The 25265-nt window shown below is 36.7% G+C and overlaps 2 protein-coding genes across 2 annotated transcripts in view; both read right to left on the bottom strand.

The window, feature by feature from the left end:
• Window positions 1-3547, bottom strand: part of l(3)L1231 (zf-C3Hc3H domain-containing lethal (3) L1231) — a 281991-nt gene extending 278444 nt beyond the window's left edge. Inside the window, exon 1 of the mRNA XM_090412243.1 lies at window positions 3396-3547. Within this exon, the coding sequence (XP_090268369.1) occupies window positions 3396-3516 (121 nt within the window). The 5' untranslated portion in view covers window positions 3517-3547. The remainder of the gene's footprint in view (window positions 1-3395) is intronic.
• The window catches only part of LOC150094125 (uncharacterized), a 59602-nt gene continuing 37855 nt past the window's right edge, over window positions 3519-25265 (bottom strand). The window contains exons 2-4 of the mRNA XM_090412406.1: window positions 23251-23506; window positions 3640-4330; window positions 3519-3581 (exon numbers count right to left, since the gene is read on the bottom strand). Coding sequence (XP_090268532.1) covers window positions 3519-3581; window positions 3640-4330; window positions 23251-23471 — 975 coding nt within the window. The 5' untranslated portion in view covers window positions 23472-23506. The remainder of the gene's footprint in view (window positions 3582-3639; window positions 4331-23250; window positions 23507-25265) is intronic.

Below are 25265 nucleotides of genomic sequence, written 5' to 3'. Positions count from 1 at the left end.
ACAGAGGGACGAATTCCCGATGATTGGAGTAGAGCTCTCATAGTACCCATATATAAAAAGGGAAATAAAACTGAATGTGAGAATTACAGAGGTATTTCCCTACTGAGTGTTCCTGGCAAGATCTATGCAAGTATACTTGAGAAACGGTTGAGAAGAATTGTGGAAGAAAAGCTTGGTGAAGAACAAGATGGATTCAGGCCAAATAGAGGCTGTCAGGATCAGATCTTCACTTTACGACAAATAGTCGAGAAAGCATGAGAATATAACAAAGATCTCTATTTAAGTTTTGTTGATTTGGAAAAGGCATATGACAAGGTGCCAAGAGAGAAGCTATTCAATACGCTGCAGTTATATGGTGTCAATGGGGCATTATATCAAGTAATACTTAGTCTTTATTTGAGTTGTAATTCAGCAGTTAGAATTGAAAGAAGTACAGGAAGATGGTTTAATGTTAAATCTGGTGTGAGACAAGGATGTACATTATCCCCTCTGTTATTCATTATCTATATGGATCACATTATGAAGGAAAGTGGTATTAAACATGATATCAAAATTGGAGATGTTAATGTCAGCTCTTTGCTTTATGCGGATGATCTTATAGTTCTAAATAAATCTGCTACAAGTCTGCTAGATTCTCTGACTAAATTGAATAGCTGTTGTAATAGATATGGTATGAAGGTCAGCAATAAAAAGACAAAGACAATCAAAATAGGTAGAATCATTGAAAATGTCAACTGTGTTGTGAATGGAGAACCTGTGGAACAAGTAAAACATCATTTCAGCTACTTAGGCACGATTTTTAATAAAGATGGTAAATTAAATACAGAAATAGATAACAGAATCAGCAAAGCTGGTATGGTGGGAAATCAATTGAATAAATTCATATGGAATAAGAGGGAAATTAGTCGGAACACTAAATTAGCTGTATACAAGACAGTGTTCAAACCAGTTTTAACTTATGGATCTGAGAGCTGAGTCAGAAGTAAAACACTTGACCAAAGACTAGAGACCACAGATATGAGAGTCCTGAGAAAGATTATAGGCATGAACAGATGGCATCAATGGCAATATCATATTAAAAACGAGGATATTAGGAAAGAACTTGACATTGTCAGCATTCAGAATGCGTTAGCAGAGCTAATCTCAGGTGGCATGGTCACTTAAACAGAATGGGCGAGGAAAGATTAGCAAAACAAGTGTTCTCTGCCAGGTCAGCAGCAAAACGACCCAGAGGAAGACCAAAATAAAGGTGGATTGATATGGTACAAAGTGCCTTAGACGATAGAAATATAAGATCTGACAATGTTGGAGTCTTGACAAGTAACAGACTGATTTGGAGGAAAATTGTAGATAGGAAGTTAGTGATGATGTAATTTTTTCATGTAGTACTATCATATTCTGTACACCCCTTGAGGGTACATAGCAGGAATTTGATGATGATGGTGATAAATTAATTTGTGCTGATTTTCATTGACATATCCCATTCTGATCACCAAAAATTTATAATATTATTATAAGTACTTACGAGTGAATGCAGACTTTTTCTCCTGTGTGCTGGAATTGGATGAATCACTATCTGTTGCATCACAAACACCTTCACAATAAGAGATTTCTTAACACCAAAATTAAACAAAGTCTCGTCTCTTATTCACATTAAAATTTAAATCTGAAGGCCTATTACTTTTAAAAAATTATGGCACTACGGTTACAAAACAAGCATGTGGATAATGCCTTAAGTGACGATATTATTGGATACTGATTAACTTTAAATATTGTCGAAGATCCAGAAAACAATAGTGAAGCGGAAGAAAAATATCCTCTCCCCCTCACTGCAAATATAATTCAAGAAGGTCTTGAACTGTGCAATAAATTGGAAAATCATTTTCTTGTTAATCACACAAATCATGAACGAGCCTTTTAATTCCAACGTCAGCTGAAGAACTGTATGTCTGGATATCGCGAGCTGTATAAAAAATTAGTGAAATCCTCATCGCAAAGTTTAATCGCTGATTACATTGTCAGAAGAAAAAAATCAGCACAGAACGAGGGTGAAGCTAATTCTGTTTGTGAAGAACCATTGCCTTTACCATACAGATCTGATGCGCTGACTATCTCTTCTGGTGGTGAAAGTGATTTTGCACCAGTTTGCAAACATTGCCGAATATTGTCTAATAGCGATGATAATTCCGATGACAAAATATAAAAAGGAAAAAAAAATTGTTACTTTTCAATAAAATTAAATGAATAAAGCTTTAAAACAAAACTTAAAAAAAAAAAAAATCAGCTAACGCCTTTTTATTCCCGTATATAGAGAGTAGACGAGGCCGTTTAGCCCTATCTAACTTTTGGAGACTGAGTGGGCAGTTCAATCTCCACACTGGTACCCAAACAGAGATAGCTGGCCAAAGACTATCACTAATTAAGTGGCATGCAGTGAAGAGAGAGAGAGACGGCTTAACAAGTGCTGCCATCTTGTGGTCCCTGACCCTAACACTTGTATTTAATGTCTGAAATAATGTAGGTTCTAAGGTCGATTTTCTTGAGAGTTTACAGGATGAAAAACCAGAGTTTCCAGGAGAAAAAGCCCGCTTGCATGTGCCAGAGATCGATTAACTTGGGAACTAGTTGAAAAAAGGCTTAGAAAAATTTCTTCTAGTTGCCAACTAGATTCGAAACCAAGAAGTCTTCCTTCGTGCAGTCAAGCGCCGTGATATGCAAATGAATGTCCACTGAGCTACTTAGGCATTCTTATGTTCATGAATTTTCATCAACTTTTTTTTATGCGATTTTAGGTTTATTTAAATTCATTGCTTCGGTTTTATGTGGGTTTAGAAAATTATGGAGTATACCCATAATTTTTCAATGCAAGTCAGGCCTTTTTTGTGCGATTTTTTATATGCGGTTTTCTGTGGAGCGTATCTACTGCATAAAAAGAGACCCGACTGTATATTATATCCTGTAACGATGACCAACATTCATGATATCTCATTCCTGCATTCAACATAATGCTGCATGTTGAAACGAATTAAAAAAAAAAAAAGGTGGTTTGTTATTTAGAAATCTTCATATTACTATTCCTTTATATTTGTATTTAATGTATGAATCTGAAGAAATAGGCAAGTGTTATATGAAATGATTCATGATTTATTAAACTTTTACTTCTTTTTTGAAATTAGTTTTTGCCAGTATTAATTTAATAATTATAAGTACTATAAGCCATGGGAATATAAACTCTATATATCACTATATCTAAAATGAATACCCTTTGAGAAATGAAAATAAATGGAATCAACATTTTGCAACGTACAGGATGTCACAAGGGAAGACAGGCATTTGAATGCTGAAAAAATCCTTAAAAAATCCTTAAATATTTTAAATGCAAACAGTACACTTACCAAGAGGGTATAGATCTGCCCTATATCTTTTTTTATTTTCCCAATTATGATGCAACCTTTGCAGTACAAATGGTACTTTCTCAAAAATTTTATCCTTATCTTTATTTTGCCTGGGTTTCATTACTATCTTTTGGTTTTTAGTTTGTTTTGGGGAGTCAGATAAAATCTTTGGAGGAGACGTTCGTACTATTGGAGGTATTACACATGGGGAACAGTCTAGACAACTATTTAAATTAAATTCTACATGAGGTGATGAATTGGGCAGTGCTGTTGTTGCAGAACAGTCAACAGTGGAATCTGGTGAAGGATTTTCAGTGTTCACTTTTTCTTCTGTATTTTCAACCTCTTGTTGATCTGTAGTTTGTCCTGATGATGAAAATACTGTCACAGGAGAAACAATTTCTGATTTAACAGACAACGAAGAAACAGAATGAACTGATGATAAACTGGTAACACTGTGACTAGAGTCTTGGTATTTCTTCAGCTTGTCAAGCAACTTATTCTGTGCTATTTTAGCTTGCAAACGATTCATAGTTTTTGATAGCTTTGGTGTATGAGATTTAAGTTTAGAATCAGCCGAAGGACTATTTCGAGGTTGAGGTTGCTCCGTCTTTGTTCCAGATTCAGAGGTGGCAGTATCAGGTGCTGTTTTTTGTGAGCAGTTCCACATAGTACGAGAAACAGCAATTGTAGAACCTGCAATCCCAACATTATCATTCTCAGCCACAGGATCAGGGAAGGCATATGGATCATCAGCATTAAAAGGATCATCATTACAAGAAATGCTGTTTTCTTTCTTCAGCAATGCTCTTAATCTATCTGCAAATTTTAGTCTCCCATCCGCAGGTATAAAGACATCTCTGTCTTTTTCCTTTTTGTTCTTACGCTCTTTTTTTGGAAGTATCCCAGCAACCTGCATGTGGCTATTGCAAAATCTGTAAATAAATGAAAAATCCACACTGCAAAAATTTGTTATTAATTACTACGGACATTATTATGAATAACTGAGTGTAACAATAATAATTTTTTAAGTAAAATATTCAGTGAAGAACAGCTTTCTCAATCAGATGATGTTTAAAGTGACTCCCACCTCCCCAAAGTTTCAAAAATGCTTTTTAATGATAGTGGAACCTGTAATATATGTATAGATGTTTAGAGGAAAGAATAAATTTGGTTTGTTGATTGTATGCAGTAGAAGGGATCCTTAACATGTTGACTGTCGTTCACCCAACATGTAAACTTGCCACTGGTGCCACGAGGGTGATAGTACTTTCTCTTCAAAAATATTTAATTGTTGATAAATTTTTCACTTTGTTACTGTAACTATGAACATTTTGTAGCAAAAAATGGATTCAGAGCTTCTGTGATTATATTATTGGTCAAAAGATTCTAGTTCATAAGGGTAGGGAGCCTTATGGACTAGAATCTAGTATACTAATATCTGATGTGTTAGCAACTAGTATACTAATATCTGATGTGTTAGCAACTAGTATACTAATATCTGATGTGAAAAATATGATACAAGATAAGTCATTGCTGGTGTCCTGATACAAACAGCCAACTACAAGTTATCTCATAGTTGGCAGTAAGCGTGTTGTAAAATATAAGGAACATCTACTGTCACAAAGGATAACTTAAAGCAGATTTGAAATATAAGATTTAACACACTGACTGCCAACTGAGTTTTCTCATATAGTATTTTTTGAACACTGAAATACTGTTGCGACAAAATGATAATTTGTTACCATTACAGGCATATCAAATTGGGGAGGGGGAAGAGAAGAAGATTGCCATACAGAGTAACTACAGTGGAATGGAACTAATACTTTTTTAAAAGTGAATAAAATGAGAGCAATAACACAACATATTTGTAAAATAAACACAAAAACTGCAATATAAGAGTTATACTAAAATGATTTCAGAGCTTGTATGTTTATATGAACGGTTCAAAGTTTCTACACACATGGAGAAAAGGGCATCCAGCTTATTATATGTTAGCAATCATACTAACATCAACAGGAAATTAACATAAGTCACTTATTTGTGTTTAGGTGTAAACTAATTTTTTTCAGGAACCGATATGTGGTGAGATGTCTTATAGATACTGTATATAAAAGAAGTATTTATCAACAACACCAACGATGAGATAATTTGATTCTTGTTTCTTTACTAAACATATACTACAGTGACAAAGCAAAAATAAATAAATAATCATAATTATATAGTATTAAAGAGAAAATATTAAGAACATTGTCGCAGCAGTAGCAAGTGATAAATCACTTCTAATGAGTTGGCTACTCACAACCTGTGCAGGACCAGAAACTTTCAATACATCAGTAATATAGTCACACAAGCTCCAAAAACGATTTTTACTAAAGAAAAGTTTGTAGTTACAGTGGTGACAAATTGAAAAATGTATGAACAATTATATTTCTGAAGAGAAAATACTAGCAACCTATTGACACCAGCAGCAAGTTTAAAAATTATACCAATGGCAGTCAACATGTTCAAGCTGCTTTAAAAGTTTAGGCTAAACGGAGGTTACTAATTGGGCCTTCACCAATTTTCTTAGTCTTTTCTTGTTAAGTATGCTTGCATAAATTCTGGAATGCTTCGTAATTCTCACATTTCTCTTTTCATAAAAAGAGTATAATGGATGCTATAGTCCAGTTAACTGAAAGTCAACCTTTTGACCAAGCCTAATGGATTATACAAGTGTAGACACTGCAAAATTTTTACATCACCATACTGCAGAACAGTAGCGCACTCAGGATTTAATCTTGGGGGGGGGGGAGCAACTTGAGTAGACAATTTGAGAATACACACCACGAATCGCATATGCCCTATGACTGAGCATCTGCAATGACTGCTAATTCATAAGTAGTATAGAAATGGAAGACACAACATAAATTGAATTTTTATTAGGAAAAGATTTTGGGAAATTTTTCTAGTGTTTTTTTTTTTTTTCTTTGGAGGGCAGGGTCCATTGGCCTCCCAACTGGGTGTGCCACTGCTGAAGAACTTCACATCAGGTGGAGGTCAAAGACAAATGTGTTACTAGGTAGCAGTGAAAATTAAGTTTTCATTATTATTTAGGAGAGTTTTTTTACTTTCAATTACGGGGAATCTAAGGTAGATACAACGCATGGTCTTGGGTAATTTGCAGTTGGGGAATTTGTACTTAAACGTAGTTTTTTAGTATAGTTTGTAATATTCTTTGTGCAGTATTTAAAAAATGGCTACAGCTCAATTTGCCAATGGCTTATCACCTAGTCCCCCCATTTAAAGACTGCATTATACACAGCAAACTACAGGATTTTGTGGTATGCAGTATTTGTGGGGCATGTACACATCCTAGCAGTTACATATGTGGCAGGTGAGAGATTGTGGAGTGCATGTCTGCAGAAAATGTAGAAAATGGGAGGAACTTAGATTTCGAAATGACATGAGAACTGTACAATGTTAGTTATAAGGATAGGCTGAGGGAATGTGGACTGTGGAGTTTGGTAAACAGAAAGAGAGGTGATATGATTGAGATGCTTAAACTGCTGAGAGGCAGATACAGGGTTAACACTGGAAAGATCTTTCATTTAGTGGAACAGGGAGAAGGAACAAGGACAAAGAGCTATCCCAGGAAGAAGTTATAGAGAAACTCGTATGTAGATGATGACTTCACATCACTTGCCTTAGTATCCCATAATGCACATCTTATGGACATGTATAATGCTATGCATTATGAAAAGGGTCACTACCCTTCTCATTTCTTCTACCCTTTCCAATTTCTTGGCATCTTTAATTTATAGTATAACCGAGTGGAAAAACTTCCAACATCTATCTCTAATCCAGAGTATTTTAATAATAAGGTGTGACACTTTTTCGCTACTCATATATGGAAATATGACTTCTGCATTACTTCAACTTTGGTATCACTTCTGGGTCTGGTTCCCACTAATTAGACATCAATAAAGGTCGAAACCAATCTGGGTAGTGACCCTTCCCATAATGCATAGCATACATGCCCATAATGGCTGCTATTCAACAGAACTAGCATTTATTATGCCTCTCATTTCTGCCAGCTCTACAGGAATTTAAGCAAGAGTTGACCAACATTTCTTTACAGACAAACTGCATGCTCTACAAATCTGCTGCTCCTTATGAGATACTAAGGCAAGTGATGTGAAGTTATTAGCCTCTATATACAAGTTGCCCAGTCCTGAAATTACTTCAGGTGCAAACTTTGTTTGCCTACACTTGGATAATTATTAATTCCTGTTCGGGATGATCCCAGGCTGCAAATACATCGTTGACATATCGTAACCAAATTTTTGGTTTGGGTTCAAAAGTGAAGAACAAGGAACAGCAATGGGATCTCCTTTATCACCAAACTTAGCAAACCTGTTTCTAGAACACCTTGAAGAAAAAATATTCACTTTTGAACCCAAACCAAAAATTTGGTTACGATATGTCGACGACGTAATTGCAGTCTGGGATCATCCCACACAGGAATTACAACTGTTTCTAGATAAAATAAACCTTCTTCACCCTCGCATCAACTTTATGCTAGAAAAAGAATCTCCACAGGATATCTCCTTTCTGGATTTAGACATCCAAAGAAGCCAGTTCCATCGCCACGTCTGTCTATTGCAAGCCTACATTTTCAGGTCGCTACATTCACAATTCTTCCGCTCATCATCCATCTCAGAAATCTGGTATCATTAAATTACTAGTTTCCAGAGCACACAAATTCTGCTCCTCTGAAGATTCTCTAAACCAAGAACTAGAAATAATCAAAAATACAGTCATACTAAATGGATATAATCTTAAAACAACTCAAAAAAATCATCAATCACCTTCCCACACATCGACCCAGACAAGAAGTCCATAGGATTCCCATACCTTACGTCAAAAGCATCTCTGAATGTCTTTCAAAAATTATGAAGAAATACAATTTTGCCACTACTTACAAACCTATCAACCAAATCTATAACTTGTTACTTTCTTCTAAGGACAAACTCTCACCTCTGATGTTACCTGGCGTTTATGAGATCTCATGCTCCTGAAAATTGTCTTACTTTGGTCAGTCAGGTAGGTCTGTTCAGGAACACATCTCGGAACATCAAGACTACATTCGTCTTTTCAAACCGCAGAAATCTGGTCTCTCCCAACATGGAGTTGAAAATCCAAACCATGTGATCCATTGGGAAAAGTCGAAACTTTTACACAGATCTTTATATAAATATGAATGTTTATATAAAGAAAGTGCTGAAGCCATACTACACAGACCAAATTTAAACTGCAACGACTTTCTTACTATTCCTAAAGTATGAGAAATTATCATACAAAATTGTGTAAAATAATCTTTATATATATATATATATATATATATTTTTTTTTTTTTTTTAGTTATTTAATTTACTTCTATAACACATTACTGCACGTATATTGAGATTCCATTGTACGCCCTAACTGTATGTTATTCCTAGTATTGTTTGAACTACTGTACTGATGATGTCCCAAGATACTTGGGATGAAATATTTACAAATTAAATATTCATTACTGTGGTTAGTACGTGTGTTTTTAGTTAAGGAGCCTAATTTGTGAGTTGATGGGATTGTATTCAATGGGGAGGTAAGTAGCACAATCTAATAATAGAGCACTAAGCTTACCTCTGTAGTCCGTTTGGTTGGGTACTATGGTGCCGTTCCCCTTATCAGCTCTGGTGATTACTATTTCTTTGTTTTTCTTCAATTCCTGCAGAGCTTTATATTCACTATTGGATATGTTGGTTTTTGGTGGTCTTGCTTCGATAAGAACACAAGCTACATCCAGTCTAATATTGTTGGCGATATGGTGGCGGATCCCGCATTCGATCCTCAGCAGGTATTTTCCTGGGAGCAATGCGAAGTTGTGGCTACATGATAGTGCGATCAGTGCTGCAGGCTTCAACGTAACTGAAGAAAGGCTGACTACAGTGTTGGTTGGAAGTTTTGGTTCAGAGGCCGAGCTCTTTTTTAATTTCTTGGATAAAGGATTAAACCAAGAATATAATTTCTTGGCATCTTTAATTTATAGTATAACCAAGTGGGAAAAACTTCCATCTTACTTGGAATAACTGCATCATTTCTGTAGCATCCTCAGCTTCCAAAAAAGCTTGGCATCCTCTTTTCATGTTACTTACTCTATATAAATCTCAAATCCATCCAATCTTGGAATACTGCTCTCAGGTTTGGGGTAGTGCAACTAACACCTCCCTAAAAATTCTTAACACTCTTCAGTAAAGACTGGTTCAGTTGATTAAAGACATCTCCCACAGACTCTCTTCAGCCACTGTCTATGAGACAGTGGCTGAACAGTATGGAATGGCTGCTATTCAACAGAAATAGCATCTATTATGCCTCTCATTTCTGCCAGCTCTACTGGAATTTAAGCATGAGTTAACCAACATTTCTTTACAGACAAACTGCATGCTCAACAAATCTGCTCCTCCTGGCTGTCTTTCATTCCATTCATCTCAGTTCTGTGGAGTAGAACTTCCCCACCCCATGAAGTATTTCCAGAGGATTAAAATCTTCAACTGTTTAAGAAGAATATTACAGATTACTCTACTCCTGACACATGGATTTATTTGCCGCAGGCTCTGCCTGAGTGCCTCTGTGTGTGTGTGTGTGTGTGTGTGTGTGTGTGTGTGTGTGTGTGTGTGTGTGTGTGTGTGTGTGTGTGTGTTATATGTATCAAAAACTTCCACCTGAGCAACACAACCTCACAAAGTAATCACTCAGTAATTCAACTGCTTTGTCACCTCCCTATCCAGCTGTAATTCATTAAAATTATTCTTCTATAATCAATCCTCCTTTTACTCACTACATAGCAAAAGAATTTTTTTAGGATTTCCCTTGGTATGCTTGGCTAATTTCCTCTCATAATCTGGTTTCACCTTCCTTACTATGCTGATCACTCTTCTTGCCTGTGCTCTTTAGTGCTCACTAGGTTACCAATCATCTTTCTATTCCTTCGAAAACATTTTCTTTTCTACAGCTCCTGCTTGATGATGCCAGTCATCCATTCAACTTCTACCCAGTTTATTCTCTTAATTTAGGTATACAATCGGATACCACATTTCTCAAACATCCTTGCCTTGCAGTTTCATGACTTATAAGCTAAGCCTTATATGCTTCATGCTGCCTTCTGAATTTGTCATAATCATCAGTTCTACATAATCACCAGTACAACTTCTCAAATGAAACTTCCACAAGCTTAGCCAACTCTCTAGTCAAGATTGAGAGGTGGCCAAGTTGGTCATAAGCGAAAGTTATAGACAAATCCTCTACTGCTATTACCAGAAGATCCAGAACTCTCAAACCCAGAGACTCCTTCCCCCCGATCTTTCGTTACAATATTTTAGGTAAATATCTTTCAGTAGTTATATTCCATTTCTTTCTCACGTGTCCTTTTTCCCCCTTATAATCCATGCGGGAGGGGGGGGGGGGGTATCTAAAAATAACCAGACTCTGAACTTGGCATGTGCACATGCGTTTTCCTATTGTGGATGATGTCACTAAGCATTACGAGTGTACACTTATCCATGCTAGTCTGGCAAGTGGTGTCATCCTGTGTGAACTGGTTTGTTGTTCTGGCTGCTTTTCTGTTAGTTCTTATAAGCAAATTTGGTAATTTTGTGATGGCTGGCCACAAGGAACAGAGAGTGTGTGTGTGTGTGAAATTTTTTCTTTTGGACAAAACTGCAGCTGAAACTATTGTTATGCTTCAGCAAGCCTTTAAGGATGACGCTTTAGGTAAAATGCAGGTCTACAAGTGGTTTTCACGTTTCAAAAATGGGGACATGTCAGTTGAAGACCAACCACGATCTGGCTGATGTCTGAATAGTGTACCCAGGAAGGGCAGACAGTATTTTGCAGATCTTACTGAGAACCACTACAGGGACAGGATAATGGTGCTGGAGAATCACTGGAATAAATGTATTAGTCTTAAGGGAGATTATGTTGATAAATAAAAAATAATTTTGAAATTATAAATTCTTTTTTTTATTGTTAGGCTGAGAACTTTTCTTACCACCCTCATATACGTATATATATGCCACCATATCCTAAAGATAGTATCAAGCAGGGGCGAATATTCAGAGTGTGACAGGTGTGCAGTGCTCATCCACTGAACAGAAATATCACTGATATTATATTTTTGCATTTATTCCCAATAAAGACTCCCCTAATTCTTTCCAGACTTTGAGTGATTCCTGACAGTAAACACAATATACTAATGCTTCATGAAGAGGACACTTTTCGACACATAAACGTTGCATCACACTCATGTTAATAGTTCAGGTGTGCGTTCAGGGGTGAGCTCTGAGACAATAGCACCTAGAGGCAGTGACTGGTTATTGTGTCAACCAATCCAAATGAACGTTATCGTTTGTCATGAGTTGCTGTTTTTGTTTTCTGAGTTTCATCTGTTTTGCATTTGTTAAGTGTGAACTGATGTGGTAGGCAAGTTGGAAACAGTATTGTAGTCAAAGGAGGTAATCTTCGTCCTCCTCGTCCAAATTTTACACCCTTGAGTAATTCGAATATACCAAACAAATACAGCATTATCCTTCATTGTTGTTTTCTGACATACAGTATCTTAAAATAAATACATCGCCCCCACTCTGTGCACATTTACAATACAATACAATACTAAGTTTATTATTCTCATCACGTACACATAATATTTATAAATATACAATAGAAGTATTATTCTCATATATTCTGTGGTTTTTACCTTTATTTTTGGCTGATTATTTTGTTATCAACAAAAATATTTTCCTTATATACACAAGTAGAGTAATATATTATCAAATAGTTTTTGTAGTTTATAAAAATGTTTATTAAGGTATGTGTATTAAGGCTTCAGATGAAAAACCATGATTTGGCTGTGGTGCAAGCCTATGCACCTAATCTGGAGTCAGAATACTCTGCCTTCTTAGAGGAAGTGGATGCTGCTTTTGACAGGGTGGCAGACATGGAATCAGTCCTGCTAATGGGAGACTTCAATGCACATGTTGGAACAGATGACCAGACATGGAGGGGTGTGGTTGGGAGGAACGGTGCCCCTGACCTTAACGCGAATGGGTTGAAATTATTGGACTTCTGCTGTACTAATAGCTTGTCCATAATGAATACCTTCTTCCAGCACCGAGAAGTCCATAAGTATACCTGGTACAGGGATACACTAGAACAAAGGTCTCTGATCGACTTCTTTATAGTCTCAGCAGACTTATTTTTCTCAGTGTTGGACGTTCGTGTGAGAAGAGGGACAGAATTGTCAACTGACCACCACCTTGTTGTGTGCACTCTACGGCTTCAGAAACCAGATGCTACCATCAACGCTGGTAGGCCTAAGCAGCTATACCACGTGAAATGGGAGACATTGGAAAATGAGGCTGTGAGGAAGAATTTTGCAGATGACATTTCCTCCAGGTTCAAAGAGATTCCCAAGCTTACTGCAGATGTTGAGGAGGAATGGAAGCTGTTCAGAACAGCTGTCACTGCCTCTGCACTCTCATGGTGTGGCAGAAAGCGGCTCGGCGTGAAAACGGGCAGTGAGAAAAGGACACCTTGATGGAACCAAGAAGTCCAAAAAACTGTCCGGGCAAAAAAGAAGTCCTACCTAACATGGCTTAGAGTCAGGTCACCTGAGATGCGTTTGCAGTATGCTGAGGCACGAAAAGCTGCTGCTAAGGCAGTAAAAACAGCAAAGCAGAAGGCTGGGGAATCCTTTGGAGAAAGATTAGATTCATCCTATGCAAATGCAAACAAAGTATTCTGGCAGACCATCCGCCGCCTTCAAGGGAGGAAATCGTGCACAGCAAGGGTAATCAAGGCCTCTGATGGTGCACTTTTAACAACTGAGAAGGATATCCTCCACAGATGGAGGGAATACTTTGAGAGCCTTCTTAACCCAGGTGGCCCAGCAGTTGTGGACATCCAAGAGGTGCAGATCGGGGCAATGACTAGCCTCACAGCAGAAGAGGTCCATTTAACAATAAAATCGCTAAAATCGGGCAAGGCTGCTGGCGATGATGAAATTCGGCCTGAAATGCTAAAAGCCTTAAATCGAGACGGTGTTCTCTGGCTGACTCGAGTGTGTCAGGCTGCTTGGATATCTGGGCGAGCACCAAAGCAATGGCAGACAGGCATAATAATACCAGTCTTTAAAAAGGGAGACCAGAAGGATTTCAGTAACTATTGTGGCATCTCTCTGCTCAGCCTGCCTGGGAAAGTGTATGCTAAGTGCTTGGAAAGACGGTGCAGGAGCATAGTTGAGTCAAAGTTCCAGGAAGAACAATGTGGCTTTCGTCCTGGTAGAAGCACAACTGATCAAATCTTCACTTTAAGGCAAGTCTTTGAGAAATCTTGGGAATATGCCAAGAATGTCTACACATGTTTTGTGGACTTGGAGAAGGCATATGACCGGGTTCCTCGGGATAAGCTTTGGCAAGTAGTACAGGAGTATGGAGTGGATGGTCAACTATTAGCTGCTATCCAGTCCCTGTATGAATGCCCAGAGTTTTGTGTCAGAGTAAACAGCACAAAGTCTGAACCTTTCACAGTCTCCGTTGGCCTCTGCCAAGGGTGTGTTCTGTCACCCCTCCTTTTCATAATATTTATGGACTGGATTGATAGGCACAGCCGAGGCAGTGAGTGTGTCAGAATTGGAAAATGTGGCACTGGACGTCTGCTTTTTGCAGATGACCTAGTTCTGCTTAGCTCTTCCACAGATGACCTCCAGCGGACCCTGGATAGGTTTGTAGCTGTTGGTGCAGATGCCGGAATGAAGATCAGTGTGGCCAAAACTGAAACATTTGTGGTCTCAAGACAACCATCCCAGTGCACTCTAAATGTAAGTGGAGTCCCAATGAGACAGGTGGAGAAGTTTAAATACCTCGGGTCCATATTCACGAATGATGGAAAATGGGACGTAGAGCTAGATACTCGAATTGGCTTAGCAAGCTTAATATTGCGGGAGCTTGGCTGTTCAGTAGTATTGAAGCGGGAGTTAAGCCAGAAGGCAAAGCTGGCTGTCTTCAATACAGTCTATGTCCCCATCCTCACCTATGGTCATGAGAGTTGGGTAATGACCAAAAGAATGCGGACACAAATCCAAGCGGCTGAAATGAGGTTCCTTCGAGGGGGTTGCGGGGCTGACAAAACTTGACAGAGTCAGAAGCTCTGCAATTCGGGAAACCATCAATACTCAACCACTGCTTCTCCGTGTTGAGAGATCACGGTTACGCTGGTACGGGCACCTGGTCAGAATGTCACAAGAGAGGTTCCCTCAGCAGGCCCTCTTTGCCAAGCCAGAGGGTGGGAGACCATGTGGAAGGCCAAGGACTCGCTGGATAGATTATATCCAAAACCTTGGGTGGACACGTTTGGGAATCCCACCAGAACACCTGAACTTGGTGGCAGAGGATCGTGACCATTGGAAGTTCCTCTTGCAGCTTTTGCCCCCACAACCCAATTAGGAAGAGTGGGCCTTGAAGATGTATGTATGTATGTATAAAAATGTTTAAATAGGTTAGTGAGTTTTTACAATTTCTTATGTGTGTAACCAAGAAGGACCAAGATTTTGTTGCAATTAATTAATAAATTATTCAAAATTATCTTACAATTAATTGCATTAGATCAAGTATCTTCAACCTTTCAGACAATGTGGGCTGCATTAAAAATTTCAATGAAGCTCACAGGCCACTAAGCTATACTGCAGTATTCAGAATTGTAAGATGCTTTCCAGATTCACAGGGAACGCTGCGCATTTGATACTTTACATAAAATCCTATAAAAATAAACAAACTCAGCTTTAAGAGCATAGGTAGGAGTCGGGTTCATGATAAGTAAATACAATCAATACTTGAAAAAAGATAATTTAATGAAGAAAACATTCATTTTTTACACTGTCAATGGGAAACTTGGCAATACTTTTCCTTGACCAGCATTTCGATGTTGGCATCAATGTTGGAAGTCGTGTGCTATGCTCAGAATATTCTCGAGATGTTGGTCCATAATATGAGTTCTTGTCTTGGACTTCACATGCTTCATTATGGAGAAGAACTTCTTAACAAAGCTCACATCTTCAAAGCATGCTGGCGAAGATTAGGGAATACGCCCTAAGAAATATAGTCTTTGTGAAATGTAAGCAAGGGCACACTGAATTTTTTTCTCTCAAAGAAGAGTTGTTTTGGAGTTCGAGCAGCTCCATTTGTACTGAGCCTGGCATTTCAGTAGCACTGAAACTGAATGGCATTAAAAATAAATCTAAAGAAGACGTTGGTTACGAAAATCACTAAATCTCTCTTATAACTCACTTCGCAACACGGCTAATTTTGTGGCGTATTCATCAAAAAAAGAACAGTTGGACTCGGTGAGAAGCTGAAAATGAGTTAAATCTTTTTTTTGCGAGTTGTGCCTCCCAGAGTTTGAGCTCGGCCACAAAAGCTTTGATGTGATCAAACAGAGTGTGCACCAGCTGCTCTTTGGATTGTAGCTGTATATTTAGGTCATTCATATGCAACGAGATGTTGGTCACAAAGGCTGTCTGTCATCCACTTTGGATTGTTGAATTCCGCAATCGTCTTCCCCTTGGTTTGCAAGAACTGCTGTATTTCGCTCCTTAAGTCAAAGACTCTTTTAAAACTTCCCTCTGCTCAACCAATGCACATCACTATAATAAACACATCGCCGTGATCTGCTTCTCGCTCTTGGAATTGACGATGATTCAATCCTCTTGCCCTAATAATGCTGACAACAGTCACAATAACTTTTATGACATTCTCAAATCCAATAGTTTTCACACAAATTCTCCTGGTGAATTAAACAGTGGTAATGGATGAAATCTTTTCCTTCTAGTTCTGGTTCCTTCCGTAGCAGTGCAAAACACCCTTCATTTTTTCCCACCATAGCAGGAGCACCATCAGTTACCACACCCTTGAGGTTGGTTAAGCTGAGGTCGAAACGCTAAAACATTTTCTTGGCGGCTTCAAGAATATCAGTGTCTTTCATCGTTCCCTTCATAGGTAAGAGAGCTAGCAGTTCTTCTGTCACAGTTAATTTTTGATCAATGCCATGGACAAAGATAGCCAGTTGTGCTGTATCCTTCACATCTAAAGCAAGTGAATATGATGTAAATTCGGAAGACCATTTTTTAAAGTTCCTTCAATGTCATCATACTACAGTTACCCCAGACAAACTCAGTTTTTTAAACACTTCCTTATTATTTGGGCACAGAATTTCCCCAACAACGATCAGACACTCTTTTGCAAACTTGTTGTCCAAGAAGGATTTTGATTTTTTAGAAATTTTTTCAGCTATTACATAACTTACTTTGATCAACGCACACTTCGCTCTCTTCCCTCTGCCTTTTAAACGTACCCTGCTGGCATTTTAAATCAATTTGGAGATGGTTCACTTTGTCCGTGCAAAGCTGTCCTTGAAGGTGATCGAAATTGGACACATGCTTTGTCTCATATTGTTGATTTATATTGTATTCTTTTGATACTGACACACAAGAAATTAAACACACTGGCTTATCATAATAAATTTAGTTTAATCATTTATCCAAGTGTGAGCAAACAAAGTTTGCGCCTGAAAGTATCTTCAGGACTGGGGTAAGGTAGTACAACACCGGGCAACTCGTTGCAAAGGTGGTGGATACCGAGATAGGAGTGATGTTAGCTTGCTCCACCTTTGCAACGAGTTGCCCTGTGTTGTACTACCTTACCCCAGTCCTGAAGATACTTTCAGGTGCAAACTTTGTTTGCTCACACTTGGATAAAGGATTAGACTAAATTTATTATAGTCTAACCAAGTGAAAAATAAACTTTCATCACTGGCTATTCGTCGATCGGCACAAAAAAGTACAAATTGGCCTACTTTTCATTAAAAACCCGACAAGAATCACTTGATTTATGCTTTTTACTCAGACGCCATAGTGATGGAAGGTGGACCCAAAAAATGATCCAAAATGGTCATGTAATGGTTATTATCCACTGAATATGTCTCGCACTAATGAAAAAAGTCTGGCAATATACAACAATAGGCTATGGCTGAAACGATGAACCTACATGCGCTTATACACGAATATCACACTGTTCACGACTAACTGACTGTGGATGAGATCCTCTTGTATTTATATAAAAATAATGAAGTATTGAGAACCTTCGAGATGTATCTGGAAGGCACTAGACAGCACATTTGAACGAACCACTGCTTCAGCCATCTACCTGCATCATTAGTACTAGTACTTAACTACTGCTTGGCGCTGGTAGATGGCTGAAGAAGCATGTCTATTTAATATTTATTTTTATAGGATTTTATGTAAAGTATCAAATGCACAGAGTTCCTTGTGAATCTGGAAAGCATCTTACAATTCTAAATACCGCAGTATAGCTTTGTGGCCCATGGCTTCGTTGAAATTATTTTTTATTTCATCATGTTTTAATGTTAAGTAGTTATTTTTTCAAAATGGCTAGAGGCCATGCGTTGAAGACCCCTGTATTAGACCAATTAAGATGACCACTGATATGCTATAGACTCTTAAAAATACAGTCAAACTGACATGAATTTTGTAGTGCAGGTTGCATAAGTCACGATAGCACACCCAACCGAAATGGGCATGCGATGCCACTGGTGTCAACGTGTATATATATATATATATATATTTATAAAAATAAATTTAACTGACTAGAACCCGAGAAAGTATAACAAAAACCTTTAATACATCACAACTAGTTTCATCGGTGATCCGACTTCTTCAGGTGAGAAATAAAAACATAAGACATAAAATAACACGGTAAACCCGATTCCTATAGCGCAGTAATCCAGTACTGGCGCTCAAAATTAGCTGTCGCACACATTCTACTCATGCCAACGGTAGCACGCGGTCACCTATTCAAATATGACTGTTATTATTCTGCTTTTTATTAAGCTGTAAAGTTCATTTTTTACCGTGTTATTTTATGTCTTATGTTTTTATTTCTCACCTGAAGAAGTCGGATCACCGATGAAACTAGTTGTGATGTATTAAAGGTTTTTGTTATACTTTCTCGGGTTCTAGTCAGTTAAATTTATTTTTATAAATGTATACATCCCGAGTAAATCCTAATTTCAACAATATATATATATATATATATATATATATATATCCTTTCTTTTAAGTTTACACGGTGATCCGAATGCATTTTTGAAAATTATGGAAACAACTACCGTGTTTGAATAAAAACTTTAGTTTAATATAACTAAAATCTACATTGGACGTTTCGCCCTTTATGTCAAGGTCATCATCTTCTGGAGCATACAACAACACACAGACAACAAGCTACACTACAATCAAACTGGTTTGTGAAAGTTACTGACCAACTGCTACAACAATTGTTGGCCTGACCTCTGGTGGGGAAAAAAAAAAAAAAAATTATACATCAACGCTAGAGTCCTATTATTAGTGTTATCTGTTGGTTGTAGAAATACATTGGGTGCAACAACAAGTATCTATCTATATACATATATTAACATCATGATTATACTTGTACATTCCAGCCAGTTGGTATGGAATGGTTTCTAATACTAGCTGAAGATTGGCTAGAGTCCTGACTTATGCTGGATCTTATATATTAGGTAGGCTGAATGTGTGCCATCCAGATCCTTGGAATTTTCATGCCATCTTTGTTGTTGATATTTGGGTTGTTCATCAGGATTTCACAGGTTTCCTTAAATTTCCTTTCATACCAGGTTTTTGTATGGTGTAAAGAGAGGGTGTTTTTCCAGTTGATTTGGTGTAAGGTGTGATTTTTAGTTCTTGTTTCAGGGCTTGCTGGTTAGAGTAAATTTTTGTAGCTCTGTTTTTAAGGGTGTTAACGACTCCATATTTTTGTGATGGGTGGTGGCATGAATTAGCATGTGTGTATTGGCCCATGTGTGTGTCGGTTTTCGGTAGACCATGAAAGATAGACTGCCCGAAGGAAGACGTGTGACTAGTGTGTCTAAGAACAGGAGCGAGTTTTGATTTTCAATTTCGATGGCAAATTGTATGAATTCATGTTGTTTGTTCAGGTGGCCAAGGAATGTGTTTAGCGTTTGTCGCCCGTGCAGCCAGATCGCAAACATGTCATCAACGTGTCTAAGCCAGAGCTACAACAATTTGCTCCAACCAGCAAGATGACATAAAGATTGAAACGTCGAATATAGATTTTAGTTCTATTAAAGTTTTTATTCAAACACGGTACTTGTCTGCATAATTTTCAAAAATGTATATATATATATATGTGTGTGTGTTTTTCAAATTTTAACTGCTGTAAATTTACCTCCACAATGGAATTTCTGAAGGGAAGCAGCAATGCAATTTCAGCATCTTTTCTAATCCCCCCCCCATGCATTTACAAGCCATAGAAGGTGAGATATGTATTTTTAATTCACTGCTCAAAGGGTTAATGACTGAAATGAATTAAATCGAACAGATTAGAAATCTCTAAAGGTGATGGTATGTACAAATACTACAGAAAATAGGCTCGAGATTGTCTGGTGTAAGACAGAGATTAACAAACCAAAATATACAACTGAGTGTAGCAACACACCAGAATCATCTGAAGAGTGACTGAACAGCAGAGAGAAATAAATCTTATGAGTGATAAATCATTATGAGTGATTTCAATTATGGGGATTTAAATTGGAGGGCAAAGAAAGCATGCAAGAAGAGGAAAATGAATTTAGAGAATTACTCAGATATAACTACCTTAAGCAGCATATGATGGAAAGGTGGTGATGATTTATGGTTTTAATGGTGCAAGGACAGCAAAGGTCATACAGCATCATACCAAAGGTTATATTTTACACAAGGTAAGACAATCACAAACATTCATGCCCAAAGTAGGATTTGGAGAATGAAAATATGAACTTTGACTAAGAAATGGTACATGTGGAACTATAAGGTGGATGATTAACAAAGAAGTATTGAAGCTGTTACAAGAGCTTCCCTCAAATACAGCTGTCGGACTAGAGGAGATATCAAAACAAGTGCTGAAGGGTGTACAAAAAGAGTTAACAATTCCCCCCTGACTTGTGTTCAACATAAGTCTCAGCACATACAAGATTCTTAATGAACAGAAGAGCAACACAATTCCATTACATCATTATACAAAGGCAGAATTAAGGCTGATGCAGTGAATTATAGACCAGTTAGCATCTCTGTGGTCATCATGGTACTGGAAAGACTTAGGAATAGAATGCAAAGGTAGACAGACAAAATTAAAATCCTCTACAGATAACAGCAAGGCCTTTTTTTTTAATTTAAAAGGTAGATTTTACTTTAACAATCTGCTCATGTTTCTATAACATATTTTTATAAGTGACATCAAAATTGGATAAGGGGAATGAATATACCACAATACTTTTGGATTTTGCTAATTATAAACAGGGTTTCACACTGGAAGTGGTTATACAAACTCATATGGAGGATTTGCAAAATAAACTTGTGACATGGATTGGAGATCAGCTGACTGACAGGTAAAAGTGATGTATGGTGGTGCAGAGTCTACAAAGAGGAGGGTCACTAGTTGTGTACCACTGGTTCTGAACTTGGGTACTGTTGTTTAACATGCATATTAATAATATTGGGAAGGCATCTTCATTGTGATATTCAGTTATTTGCTAATTGTTAGAGAGTGATAAGGAATGTACTCAAAGAATTTCTACATGCTGATTTGAATGACTGTTTATATTAGGATAATGACAATGAACATCAATTTAATGTTGCTAAGTGTAAAGTCATGCATTTTGGACAGAGGACATTACAGACAGAGTATTATATTAATGAAAAATTGTTAGAAGTAGTCATTGAAGATACAGACTTGGGGATATTGTGGACAAAGAGTTAAATGTACATTAGAAGTTGCATACAATGTGTTCTTATCAAAAGCTTACGCAATAAGTTGCTTATATTTATAGGTTAGTGCTCTCTTTAACCATGCCATTATCTGGAGTGATGACTTAAACCACCTTAGCAATGTGACTCCTTAAAATCATCACTTTGGATAAGCACCATTAAAGGGAATATTAACTTACAGGAATAAAGGAAGTTTACAAATTTTTGATAAGAACACATTTGGCACATTCAATTTTGGTAACACTTCTGATATACATTCTCACTATTCTTCCACCCACAAATCTGTCACTTTCAATGATGAATGTCCAAAGTCTCTCATTAAACTGCCTGGACAGCAATGACTTGGCTGTCACTGTCCTGTTATGCTTTGGTGCCATTCTTGTTCATGTAACTTCCTCAGTGAGAGGGTGCAGCACCATGTCCTTCCAGTTCTCTCTGTTGGTGGCTTTCCTTTTTGTTTCTGCATAGCCATGTGATCCTGTCCATGATCTTATATCTTCAAGCCATGTCCTTTGTTTTTTGCCTCTTGATCCTTTTCCCATAATTTTTCCTCCTAAAACTGTTAATATCCTCTGTCCTGCTGAACCTCTCAGTACATGTCCTGCCAATGTCATCTTTCTCTGGATCATTTCCTGTAATAAAGATCTCTGTGTTCTCATTCTCTGTAGGACATCTGTATTTGTCACATGTTCTGTCCATGGAATTTTCAGAGCTCTCCTATAGCACCACATTTCAAAGATAATTATCTGTTGCCTTACTCTCTTCTTGAATATCCAGGTCTCACTTCCATATGTGAAAATTGGCCACACTAATGTTCTTATCATTATTTTCTTTGTCTCGATACTCAGAACTTCTGAGCAGATCTTTATTTTTCCAGAATGCATCTTTAGCTATGGATGTTCTTATTTTTATTTCTTTATCTTGCTTTCCATCTGCAGTAAATTTCCAATTTTCATTGGTGCCATTAGCTACACTATAATAATGCTTCAAATAACACATTCCAAATCATCAATAAAAAAAAAATAATAATAATAAAAATAAAAAATCAACTAACGCCTTTTTGTTCCCATATAGGGAGTAGGCGATGCCGTTTTTTTAGCCCTAACTAACTTTTGGAGACTGAGTGGGAAAGGACTCTTAGTACAAGGCCATTGGATACAGTAATAACATCTCAAAATCTTTTTAAAAACAAGTTTACCGTTATATCTCCAAATGGCAAGAGTGATTATGAAATTTTGACTTGGAGAATGAAAATATGAGCTTTGACTAAGAAGTGGTACATGTGGAACTATAAGGTGGATGATTAACAAAGAAGTATTGAAGCTGTTACAAGAGCTTCCCTCAAATACAGCTGTCAGACTAGAGGAGCCAGTCTTGGGTTAGTTAATAGCCAAGTTAGCCAGTCTTGGGCAGGGACAGCAGGGTTTCACTCCCCAGTTTATCTGAGTTTTTTTCCCTCCCATAAGCAGGCAAACTGGCCCCATGAACACATGAAGATACAGCAATAGAATATACCAGGAGGCATTGGGCTAGTCACCTTATCCTCGGGACAGTATGACTTAGAAGGGCTTAAGATAGCTCTGTAACAGACAGTAGGCCTAACACGTAGAAGGGTGATGAAGAAGAATAAATAAATAAATAAATAAATGAAGAAGATGAACAAGTTCTTAAAAAAAATCATATTAAAATTTTCTAGGGAAAAAAATATCTTCGTATCAATGTGAAAATACTATTTAAGATAACTTGACAAATTTATACTGAAAAAAAAAAAAAATCTTAAAATTTAATATATGCAAAAACCAAAAAATAATTCATAAACACTCAGTAAATTCAATTTTTGAAATTAAAAAAAAAAAAAAAATGGAAACCACTTTTTAATCTATCATTAAATAGGCAACATATAGAATTTAGAGTATCTCTGCTTACTCTCTATTTTCATTTGAAGGGATAGGATTAGTACACTTCTGGTTATTGTATCTTGCAACATGAGCACACTGTTTAAATGGAGCTGATTTATCTTCCAGAATGTGTCGAATACAAAAGGCATATCCATTTAAACGACGCTGTTTACAAAGCTTGGCACTATAGGAACACAAAGGCTTGTTGTCTACTGGGGAATAATGGATGTGTTTCCCTTCAAACATCATGGGTATGGGTCAATCACAGATGTTAAGGGTCATATCTGGAATAAAAACAGCTATGTGATTTTTGGAAATGCTTATATATTTAATGGCATTTAACATATAATTGTGCAATTACAGCATGATCTGTATATGATTTCTCTTTTTCCACCTACCTGTCCACCTCCTCAGCTCAACTGGATTATAGATGTTCTTTCAATTAAGAGAGTGACCATACCCACGCTCTTACCTTAAATGGATTAGGGATATTTTTCAGATGTGATTGTGTTAAATCTAGTAAATAATAATAAAACGATTTTCCTTTTTTTTAAACAAAGAAAAGTATTTAAAGATCCTTGTAAAAAAGAACAGCAAACACCCCCAACACATTATCAAGTTTGAATTAATAATGAAAAATAAGTTATGCATGTTTCGGATGACCAACACAAGAATGATAATTCTTAGTGTTACTGGCAATCATATTTCACTAAAATATGAATAATTCATATTTTATCATTCAGATCTTACTTATTAGCATATGATGATCTACCAGTTATATATGATCATGTTGAAAAATCGATTATTCACTTGAAGGATTGTTTGAAGAAAGCTATGAAAGAATTGCTGCTTCCTTGGAATATTGAATGTTATTTCACATTATTGTTAATTAAAATAAAATAAAAAAGTATATATATTAAATATATAAAATTAGTGCTCAGACTCCCTGGAGGTGTCACGTAATAATAATAATCACTGAAACTTTCAGTGAGTTTCTTCAATTTAGAAAAAATAAGTAATAAATACTGATGTTGTTAATGAAACAGTTTTGAAGCAATTACAAAAAAAAAAACAATGTCGGCATATAAGACGACTCAAATACTACAGAAAACCCCTCAAAATCATAGGTCATCTTATATGGAGAGTATAAAAAGGGAAGCTTAATTTCTTGGATGAAAAATACATTTAGGTAGTTACAATACATTGTTATATTGGTTTTAACTTTGGTTCTATCAGCCAAACATGACAATACAACCGCAAATCTTGTATTTACGGTTGTATTGTAATACATAGGAGTCTCATTCATATTTCCAATATTTGACAATAGAAATTGATGTTCTTGTCTCAACTGAATAATAAATTTATGGAAACTGGTAAGTTTGTGGTCAAGATCTGCTGGTAGTTTGAGCAATTTTCGTTTTTTGTCGTATGTCTGTTCACAGATTTTGTCTGTTCATAAAATGATTACACCATCCTGAAGTAGCTTGAAGTTCTATATTTTCATCCAGATTCAATCTTGAACATTTTAGTGCATATGCTCTAATCATAATTCTTGTAACAAGTAACCATTCTGACTTTGTATGAATACCCATTCTGCAACGTGATTTTCCAGTTGCGGCCATCGGGTGACCCTGTTCTCATCGTGTTTTTTCTTTGGCAATTTTTTTAAAATATAATAATAATAGAAGAGGAAAGAAAGATTTTTCAAAAGAAAAGGTTTTTTAAAAATTGTCTTATACAACCAACATAAGTTTAAAACCTAAAAATAGCCTAAATTTTAGGCTATTTTTAGGTTTTAAGCTTATAGACGAGGCTTATACGACCGATGTATAAGATGAGGCTTATACGTTGGTCGTTCTATATGCCGACATATATGGTAACATTTTTTTTTTTTTTTTATAAGAACATAGTTAAAATTAACAGGAAGAATATTAATCAAAATATGAAATGTTTTTAAGTCTTTTTGATGAAAACTCTGCTTTCCTTAAATTTTCTCTGTGGACTTCCCTACATAAAGAATTCTAAACCTCAACAGTTTGTCAC

Source organism: Typopeltis vanoorti, chromosome 22, assembly GCF_054136105.1.
Source record: "Typopeltis vanoorti isolate ZY-2024b chromosome 22, IOZ_Tvanoo_1.0, whole genome shotgun sequence".
In the NCBI taxonomy this organism is placed as follows: domain Eukaryota; kingdom Metazoa; phylum Arthropoda; class Arachnida; order Uropygi; family Thelyphonidae; genus Typopeltis; species Typopeltis vanoorti.
The sequence above is the reverse complement of the archived record's forward strand: the minus strand, read 5'-3'. Positions and strand labels throughout refer to the sequence as shown.